General features: G+C 43.3%; 2 protein-coding genes across 2 annotated transcripts; one reads left to right on the top strand and one right to left on the bottom strand.

Moving 5' to 3' along the window:
- Nucleotides 1-19: 19 nt before the first annotated feature.
- LOC140742732 (poly(A) RNA polymerase, mitochondrial) lies at nucleotides 20-8,842 on the bottom strand. Its single transcript, XM_073073714.1, has 7 exons — nucleotides 8,683-8,842; nucleotides 8,438-8,613; nucleotides 3,970-4,287; nucleotides 3,631-3,759; nucleotides 2,769-2,980; nucleotides 1,854-2,074; nucleotides 20-1,311 (listed from the first exon to the last, which is right to left on the bottom strand). Exons 1-7 carry the CDS (start codon nucleotides 8,774-8,776, stop codon nucleotides 644-646), a joined length of 1,818 nt encoding a protein of 605 aa, XP_072929815.1. The 5' UTR covers nucleotides 8,777-8,842; the 3' UTR covers nucleotides 20-643.
- A 302-nt stretch (nucleotides 8,843-9,144) lies between these two features.
- On the top strand, nucleotides 9,145-10,128 carry mRRF1 (mitochondrial ribosome recycling factor 1). The gene has a single exon (XM_073073584.1). The coding sequence runs from the start codon at nucleotides 9,264-9,266 to the stop codon at nucleotides 10,014-10,016; it is 753 nt and encodes a 250-aa protein (XP_072929685.1). The 5' UTR covers nucleotides 9,145-9,263; the 3' UTR covers nucleotides 10,017-10,128.
- Nucleotides 10,129-10,195: the final 67 nt, after the last annotated feature.

Below are 10,195 nucleotides of genomic sequence, written 5' to 3'. Positions count from 1 at the left end.
CCAACAATAACACATACAAACAGATCCCAAAAAGATACAAAATTTGCTCAGGGTTCCATACTCAGTTGAACAAAATGGTGTAATTTGGTACTTCTTAAGAAAATTAAACAAGTAAATGAAAAAAAATTGAATTGCGATTATTTTGGTGGAAGTTAAAAGAGTTATTTTTATTTCATATGAATCATGTAACGAATTACATGAATATTAAAAGACAAGCCGACCCGGCAAATATATTGTGTTGCCATATAAATAAAAAAAATTAAGGTGTTAAATGTGAACAACCCATATCACTATGAAAAATAGATAGTAGCCGATTCTCAGACCTACTGAATATGCATATAAAATTTGGTGTAAATCAGTAAAGCCGTTTCGAAAGAGTACGGTTATAACATTGTGACACGAGAATTTTATATATAAGATAAAGCTTATTATAAAATGTATATTGATAAAATATACATAATTAGACCATACTATTATGCAATACCAAAAATAGAAGTATGGAACCCTTTACATGCATTTCCAACTTAATTCCAACCAATTATTCTCACCCACACTCTAGGCACACTGTACATTCTAATATCTTATCCAATAAATCAATTGATCGCACATTCGACTACATATTTACACTAGTAACAAGTAAATCTCATACAATTTTCCCTCTCCGTATCCTATTCACCTCATTCCTGACTTGAGTGTTCTTATACTTCATACTTTGAGTCTGTTTCTCCTTAACATTTTGCGAATTTTTTTCATCCTTCACTACACTATCTTTTAACTCATTCACATTATCTTTTTCAGTCTTAGACAGCCTCTGAACCTTGGATTTTATTTCGGTCGAATTTGGATCATCCTCCTTATCATTGAAAAGATCTTTGACGGAAACTAATCTATGAGAGTTGCCGACTCGTAGTAGTTTTTTCAGACTTCTGGTCGATCTTTGTTCTATCAGTCCCAGGATTCCCCAATCATCTCCCTTCTTGCCTTCCAAACCTGCTTCTAGCTGCCACGCAGCGTTTCTCACTTCTAACCGCAACCGTTCCAATTCCTCGTAACTGACGTTTCTGCTAACATTCAACGCTTGTTCCAAGGGATTCACAATGTAGAGTGGCAGCGCGTTGGGTTTCCTGACCGGGTTGCCCTCGTACACGGATATGGCCTTGTCCTGGAAGTCGAACTGCGCGTAGTACTCGAAGAACTGCATGAGTAAGGTTTGCAGGTTGTGATCTCCGCGGCTGGCGGCTGGCAGCCTACTGGCGTCGCGCAGGAATGTGCAGTTGAGGTTGTCTTCTGCTATGCGAATGTCTCCTTTTCCTATAATTTGTAAGGTATTCACGTAAGATATGGTAAATGATTTAATTATTATTTTAAAAATTAAAATTTCAAACAAAATCAACTTGCAAAAAGAGATCTTTGATCTTTGATAAAGAGATAAACTTTGTAAAGAAAATTATAAAAATATTCACTATTTCATATATAGATTGTAGTCTGTGTGCTAAAACTATAGTGCTAGACTTAATTTGTAGAAAAAATAATTAAACTTGGTACATAAATTATAATTAAATAATAAAACTACGGTAATTAAAAATTACGGTACTTATTTCTTTAGACTATAATTGGGTGATTATGAAGGTCAATATATAGTGAGGTTAACTGTTCGTTTCTTTATTGCTAAAATAAAATTATATGCAATGCGGTTTTATGTTTTGAAGCGAAAGATATAACCTTTATTATTGCAAATATTTTTATTTTTTATATGCCTTATAAACTCCAGTATGATTTTGATTTGTATGTCTTATAAACTCCATTTGATTTTGATATTCGCTGTTGATAAACTCTACTGCGTATAAACTTACTAGCGAGTTGCACGAGTTGCCTAACAGAGGGCAGCAGGCGTTGCTGTTGCAGGAAGAACAGCACGAGCAGTGTGAGCGGGAAGTTGGTGATCCAGCGGCCTGGTTGCGCACACGTGAGCGTCACCGCGCGCGCCCAGCGCCGCACCGCCAGCACCAGTGGACGAACGCGGTTGTCCATACTGCCCAGGAGGTACAGCAACTCCGACATGTATACGCCCGACCTGCACCACAATACTACAGCTGTAGTCTAATTCCGCGTTTCCCAACCTGTAGTCCGCGGACCACTGGGGGCCCGCGAGTATATGTAAGGGGGTCCGCGGTGTCATACGAAAAATCAGCAAACCAGTTTTATTAGAAAAACGTGATATAAGCACACAGTATTTTAAAAGATTAAATAAGATGCATCCAATTATGTATAACAGTATTATTAATCTAAAAAAAAAAAACAAAAACAAGAACAAAATACATAAATCGGTCTTTCAAATTATGTTTTGGCGGGGATTGTTTTTTTTTTTTGCTCTTCATTTTATTAAAGGGGTCCGTGAAAAATGTGCTTGATTTCCTAAGGGTCCGTGGACTGAAAAAGGTTGGGAAACGCTGGTCTAATTCACACATCATATCTTTACATCATTCTGTAGCAAGTAGCTCTGATACGTAAACACCTAACCTGACACCCTAAAGTTGTTTATAATCTCACGAAATACATTTATTTACATAAGTGTTTTAAAGACATAATGCACAACTTAGCGGCGTGTTGCGATGCCATGTCGCGCAGCAATACCCTTAGGTGTACATAAAACACGCCTTTACAGTTTACTCAACAACTTACATAATTAATATGAGATTGATGCAGCACAATCGCTTGCTGGATATGATCACCTATCCTAACAGAAGATCTCCTGCCAAAATACATACGTGTTATTATAGCACAGATCGCAGTCCAAATCGGTCATATCGTGCGCATATTTGACAATGGGCACGCGCGCGTGTAACACCCTCTGCACGCGCGCGGCGCCGGGCGCGCGCAGCTCCAGCAGCGCCGCCACCAGCTCCATGTGCCGCTGCCAGGGGCTTCGCCCTCCCTCGGTCTTCTTCTCTTGGTACACTAGCCGACGGTTCGCTGCCGTCTGGAAAAAGTCGTTCATCAACCTATTAGTATCCCGATTACGCGCCTGGCGTACTCTAAACGTCGTTGCTCTTGCTCTCTGAATGAATTTACAAATACAACACTGTATGTACTGTGCTATTTTGTTAAAAATTACTGAACCACACTATCACTTTGGGAATAGCCTGTAATTATAGCTGTGTTTGTGTAAAATAAATAAATGAGAACAGATCTCTAAAATAAAAAGGGCTTAGATCTTAGGCAACTCGCTCACTTGTGTCACAGATTAATTCTTTGGGGGATAAAAGAGGCTTAAAAAGGGTCCACTCTCAAAACGACATAAAAAAGTATGACCATTTGAAGGTGGCACAACTGTCTCCCCAATTTCGAGAGATCTAGGGTACATTAACACATTATATTGGAGACAGGTCCTCAAGACCTATGATATAGCATAATAGCTGCTCATATAGTCATCGGTTGTTGATAATTGTTCAAAATTTTAAATTAATTGGACAGTAAGTGGGTAAAAATCTAGTTCAAAGTTTCTGTTACATATATACATACAGGTCAAGCTAATAAAAGCTTGGTAATAACAGTGCAAAAGTGGAGATTCACAAACCAGGTGATAAAAGACAATTTATATTTTTTATATAGTTGCAATATTTTATGTACCATTTCATTAGTTAATGCATTTGTAAGCACCAAATCTAAATCGCAGCCCATCTTGCCAAATCCATTTACTGAAGAGCCAAATGGCTGGATGGCTATATTGGCATACAGGCTGCTGAATATCACTTCCAACTGAAACAAAACAATATTATTAGTTGAAAATTATGTTCATATCTCCTTACTATAAAAAGTAAGATAACACAATACATGTAACTTTACTAGTTAGTCCTGTTATTAGCCAATTTTTTCATGTAAATTTGTTTTTATTTTTTATATTCTATATTTTTAAATGAACATGTACAAGACCAACTAAATTGTATCAAATAAATAAGCTAAATTCACCTGTCTTGCCACCATATATCTCAGTCTAATTCCAAGATCATTCAACACTGTTCTGTCATACAATAACTGTATTTGATCCGACACAGTCCCACAGTTCAGCAGCTCTTCGTACAATGCATCCTCATCCACTTTGTTGCACCCATCCTTGACTGCTAGGGACCTGGTTGTGACTGGGTACTTCTCCTTGCCTGGAGCAGCTCGGAACCAGAGGAATGGGGAGGGTACTGCCATAACGTCCAGGTCCTTTTGGTGTGAGCTGCAGTTTTGTAGGACATCCTTGAGATTCTCTTCTGTACTGCACTCTATTAGCATGAAGTGCTGAAAAATTGCATGTAAGATACTACAAGGTTATATACTAAATTTACCAAAAAAATATACATAAATACAGGCAAATTCTATTATACATATGTGAACATTTTTCTTCCATATACAATTTTATATTTAAACATATTTATATTTAAACTAATACTACTGGACAAAACAAATTAGATATATAATTGAAACTAGTAGAATTTTTTTTTTTTTTTTTTTTTTATATTTGAACCTGACGATAAAGCAGACGTGCTACCTGATGGAAAGTAGTCAACGTCGCCTATGGACATTTGCAACACCAGTGGAGTCGCCAATGCATCGCCGGCTTTGAAGGAGAGCTCTTTTTGCACCTTTTTTGAAGAGCCCCATGTCATAGCGCTCCGGGAATACCTCAGAAGGAAGTTCATTCCACATTTTGCACGTCCGTGGCAAGAACGTCCGCGCAAATCGAACCGTGGAGGACCGCCACGAGTCCAGTTGGTGTGGATGGAACTTCATCCTTCGGCGAGTGGTGCGGTGGAGGAACGGTGATGTAGGCACCAGGTCAAATAGTTCCTGGGAACACTCACCATTGTAAAGCCGGTAGAACACGCAGAGGGAACCTATGTCCCTCCGTAAACTTAAAGGTTCTAGCCGATCGGAAATCCTCGGATCGTTGACGATTCGTACTGCGCGTTTCTGTACGGAGTCAAGTGGGTTAAGTTGGTATTGGGGTGCTCCTGCCCAGAGATGCGAGCAGTACTCCATGTGGGGTCTCACTTGCGCCTTATAAAGCAGAAGGAGTTGCCCCGCAGTGAAGTACCGCTTCGCTCTGTTCAGGACGCCCAGCTTCCTTGATGCCAACTTCGCCTTAACGTCCAAATGACCCCGGTATTGCACATCACACGATATGTCAACTCCTAGGATCCCTATACTTTTATCAATGGTGAGTGGAATTCCCTGGAACCGTGGCGCTATGACGAATGGGGTTTTTTTAGCGGTGAACGCGCAGACTTGCGTCTTCGTGGGGTTGAACTCAACAAGGTTAAGTCGACCCCATGTCGAGACCTGCTCCAGAGAGTTCTCGATTTCAGACACAAGTCGGACTCTGCTTTCCTCCACGAGAGTCCCAGAGGTGTTTGCACGGCCTGTGTACACAGCATCTCCCGTACTATCATCTGCATAGCAATGAATGCTGCTAGATTTTTGCAACATGTCATTGATATGCAGAATGAATAGCGTGGGAGAGAGGACAGAGCCCTGGGGCACGCCAGCATTAACAGGCTTCGTGTCTGAGCAGCACCCGTCAACTACGACTTTGATTTGCCGCTCAGACAGAAAACTGGCTGTCCATGTGCACAACCTCTCGGGAAGACCGTAAGATGGAAGCTTCGCGAGAAGGGCTCTATGCCAGACCCGGTCAAAGGCCTTTGCGATATCCAGGCTAACCGCCAACGCCTCACCATTACTCTCAACGGCTTGCGCCCATCGGTGTGTGAGGTACACCAGAAGATCACCAGCTGAACGGCCCTTGCGGAAACCATATTGGTGATCGCTGATCAGCTGGCGATCCTCGAGGTACCTCAGAAGCTGGGTATTAACCACACGCTCCATTACCTTTGAGGGCAAGGAGGTTATCGCAATAGGCCTGTAATTAGCCGGGTCACTGCGGTCACCCTTTTTAGGAATCGGGTGAACGAGGGCTACCTTCCACGAAGACGGTACTTCACCTGTGGTATAGGAAAGCGAGAATAAACGCGTTAAGATGGGAGTCAACTCGGGAGCACACGTCCTCAGCACCACTGCGGGGATTTCGTCCGGCCCACTCGACTTCTTGACATCAAGGGACAATAGAGCTCGCCTGACAGCTTTCTGCGTAAAGCGTATATCAGGCATAGAACCCTCACACCGCGGGATGGTAGGCGGTGTGGCCCCCTTGTCATCAAGAGTCGAGTTTGAGGCAAAGAGATTGCCCAGAAGATCGGCTTTCCCCTTTGCCGTGTGGGCCAGAGAATCGTCTGATTTCCGCAGGGGCGGTAGTGAGGAGTGACAGAAATTACCCACGACAGCTTTGGCCAGCGACCAGAAGGCTCGACTCCCGGAGGGGTAACCAAGTAGTCGCTCGCCAATTCTGCCAATGTGCCTAGACTTCGCCTTGGCCATATACTTCTTTACTGAACGGGAGGCAGCGTTAAGTGCGGTTCGTAACTCGGGGGTCTTCGGATCCTTGCACGCGTGTGCTGATGCCCAGGCTTGGTAGGCCTCTTGCTTATGACGTGAAGCCTTAGCGCAAGGCCCATCAAACCAGGGCTGACTCCGCCCACCGACGGACACGACAGAGTTTGGAATGAAGCATTCCATACCCTGCCGTATGACGTCGGCCACAGAGTCAGCGCACGTGCTAGGATCACCCGAGACGAAGCATAGCTGCCTCCACGGGTACGAGGCCAGGAATTCCCGGAGCCCGTCCCAATCTGCTGACCTGTAGTGCCAAACTTGTCGCTTCCCCGGTGGTCGAGCCCCCGTGGGACGCGACAAGGGCACAGAAGAACTTACCAAGCAATGGTCAGAAGATCCAAGAGGAGCCTTGACCATCACTTGGTAGTCATCAGGATGGTTGGTTAACAGAAGATCCAGCAAAGACGCAGTATGGGTCTCAATATCAGGTACCCTAGTATGACCGGGTACGACCTGGGAGAGTCCATATGCCAAGGAGAAGTCATACGCAGTTCTTCCGGCGAAGTCCGTGATTCGGGAGCCTAGCCATTCAATATGGTGGGCATTGAAGTCACCCAGAATCACCAACTCCGCCGAAGGACACTGCTGCAGCATTTTGTCAGTCCCCCACTGGACGTGCTCGAATAGTCGAGTTGTCTCAACATCTCCGCTGTAGGACCTATAAAGGCACGCGTAGACGCGGGTCTGCCCCCCAATATCCACGCGCACCCATAACAAGGATAGGTCCTTGTCTTCGAGGCAGCTGAGACGGCGGCAGCAGATATCATCCCGAACATACACACATACCCCGGCTCGACGCCTGAAGGCATGTTCTAAACTGTAGCCGGGGTAATTTAAATACGATGTTTCGCCCGAGGGCGATATCTGCGTCTCCGTCAAAAAGAGAAAAGCCGGCTTTGCCGTCTCAAGGTGGTGATGGACGGCATCCAGATTGGAATGGAGCCCCCTGATGTTGCACATGTCCACAGTAAGTGTGGAGGAGGTCGCCGCTGAGTAAACGTTTCCCTTATTATTCTGCCTTTTCATTCTGGTGGTATAAGAAAAAGAGGAGGAATTTGAAAGGACTTGCGATGCTCCTTCGACGCCTCTCGGGACAAGGTGTGGATCCCGTAGCGCCGTGCTCACAGTGGTAATGTGGGATGCTGGCGCGGGGGACGGAAGGGCCCCCGGTCCCCCCCGTGCACGACTACCCGGCTCCACTCCGGTCTCTTACTCCGGCAGGGTAATCGTGCAACGGGATTTTTCGCCGGTTGGCGGGACAGCCTCCCGGGCCAGAGGTTGACGGTGTTACCCGGGTTCGGGTCCCCAACTAACCGGCGGGCGGCCAGCGGAAAACCGTTTCACCGGGTCTCCCTGGCCCCCGCGCCAATACACCACGCCTCCGAGAGCAACGACGCCTAGAAGGACCCACCGGACCAGAAAGGTACGCCGTCGGAAGCACCACAGAGGATGGGAAGGGAGGATAGGGGATGAACTGGCTCCCAGGCGCACTACCGAAACACGAAGAGTCGTTATTAGCGGTAGACTTCGGCCTGAGGGTGGTAGCTAGCCAGGCAGATCCCACGAAGAGATCTTACCACCAAGCGGGACACCTTTGGGAATTACGCCAGGCAGTGTCAGATCCAGCAACCAGTGGGACCGTCGCAGTAAGATGTTAAATGCCCGAGTAGACGCTGCTGCCCATCTACCCGGTAAAAACCCTTAGTCGCCTTCTACGACACCCACGGGCAGGTATGGGGTGGTCTATTCGCCGCCGGAGCCACACGGCACAGTGGCATACTAATAATTTTATTTTTTATATGTATGGTACTCTAATAACCGATCCATTTTATGCAACAATAATCATTTGTCAATATAATAACAGAATATACCATTTTAAGTATTTTTGGGCTCTACTTTGTATTCATGCTAAATATACAGACTACATTAGAACAAGTACCTCTCCACCAGAATTTTTGTAGTGGTGTATATCATTCACAGTGGCGTACTTCGAGCAATAGCCGTACAGCTCGGTGAAGGACGACTCCGAGTTGACCTGCACCACCAGGCTCCTGCGCGCCTCGGCCCTCCGCTGCGCCACAATCTCATCGAAACTTACAAACTGTCTAGGAACATCTACAAGAACATAACCTCAACTCAGTTAAATTCGCTAAATTATCACATACAACTCATTCAAATCACTACCTGATGCTTTCCTTAAGAATACGTATTTACAGAAGGATGTCTTAAGGCACTTCTTGTACAGACATAATTTCCCAGTTTGAAATAATACGGACATTTTGCAATACAAATCAAATCATAAAAACTGCATAACAGCATAACTTGTCAAAATGACAATGTCAATAACGTCATATTATCTTACCATAAAGTTTTGTTTCATAGTCTATAATGTGCTTATTTCCATAGTTATGTTGAGATTACGTAGAAAACCGCTAGTTCAGTAAACCGTTGAACCGTTTTTCAATATATTGGTCTGATTAAACGTGAACAGAAACCGATATTACTGAGATGATAAAACGGAATATGATGTGAATTGAAATATTTTTTATAATAACTGAACATAAAACTGAACGAAAGGGACTGATAAAAGAATGACAGTACTGACATAACTGAAGTAAACTAATGTCACTGAGTCCGGTGACCATAGATTATAGATTACTGCTGACATCGAACTGAAAAATAACCGGTCAAATTTTTTATGCATGTTTATTTATAACTTTTGTAAGAGAAAAACGGTGCAGCTGGAAATATATATTTAATATACAATGGGGACGAGATTTCTACAGCGGTTGGTGCTTCCTGTGTTTATCAAATCACTAAAATCTCATCCTAACCTAGCCAATACAAGAGAAAGAGTGTTATGTGTAAACAATTATATAGCTGTTAGAAATTATGCAAAGGGCAAGGACAAAGGGAAGGATAAGAAGGGCAAGGGAGGGAAAGTGGAGATAAATATCACGCAGATGTCAGAGCTCGTACCGGTCGATAAACTTAAAGATAGATGTCAATCCGCTATTGAGAAAATGAAGGAAGATTTTGCCAAGAACCTTTCGTTGAGGTCGACAACTGGATCCCTAGATTCGTTGCCCGTGAAACATGACGGCAAGGACTATGAGCTGCAAGAATTAGCTCAAATTGTTAGGAAAAACCCCAAAACTATAGTCATTAACTTTTCATCGTTCCCACAGGCTATACCAGATGTTTTGAAAGCTATATATAACTCAGGCCTGAATCTTAATCCTCAACAGGATGGTACAACACTGTATGTGCCGGTGCCCAAGGTGACCAAGGAACATCGGGAGGCTTTAGCAAAGAATGCAAAAGCTTTGTACATAAAATGCCGAGATGCCATGAAGGATGTCCAAAATGATTTTATCAAGAAAACTAAGAAGCAAACAGGTGTTTCTGAAGATACAGTATTTTCTGTGAACAAGCAGATTATTGCAATGTGTGATGAATTTCAAAATCAAGCTAAAAATATTTATGAAACCAAGCATAATGAACTTCTCAATAAGTAAAATTTGTTTGCTATCGAAATAAATGTATTTATTATTGTTAAGGTACATAAACAAATAGATTTAGAATGATTAAGCATTTATTTCTCATAATAAATATTTTTTTGTAGTGTTATTTTTCATTATTGAATGGTTCCTAATAATTTGTATGACTGTGTAGTCATATTCATAATGGTTTATAT

Source organism: Epargyreus clarus, unplaced genomic scaffold (assembly GCF_041222505.1).
Source record: "Epargyreus clarus isolate Ecla_fem2 unplaced genomic scaffold, WU_Ecla_fem_2.2 ptg000001l, whole genome shotgun sequence".
Taxonomy (NCBI): Eukaryota; Metazoa; Arthropoda; class Insecta; order Lepidoptera; family Hesperiidae; genus Epargyreus; species Epargyreus clarus.
The sequence above is the reverse complement of the archived record's forward strand: the minus strand, read 5'-3'. Positions and strand labels throughout refer to the sequence as shown.

Bases quoted from the DNA above. Each gene is read 5' to 3' on its own strand.
- LOC140742732 (XM_073073714.1), bottom strand. From the start codon at position 8,776: ATGTCCGTATTATTTCAAACTGGGAAATTATGTCTGTACAAGAAGTGC. The intron at 4,288-8,437 runs GTACTTGTTCTA...GCAATTTTTCAG, and splicing joins ACAAAAATTCTGGTGGAGAG to CACTTCATGCTAATAGAGTG. The intron at 3,760-3,969 runs GTGAATTTAGCT...GTTTTGTTTCAG, and splicing joins GATATATGGTGGCAAGACAG to TTGGAAGTGATATTCAGCAG.
- mRRF1 (XM_073073584.1), top strand. From the start codon at position 9,264: ATGGGGACGAGATTTCTACAGCGGTTGGTGCTTCCTGTGTTTATCAAA.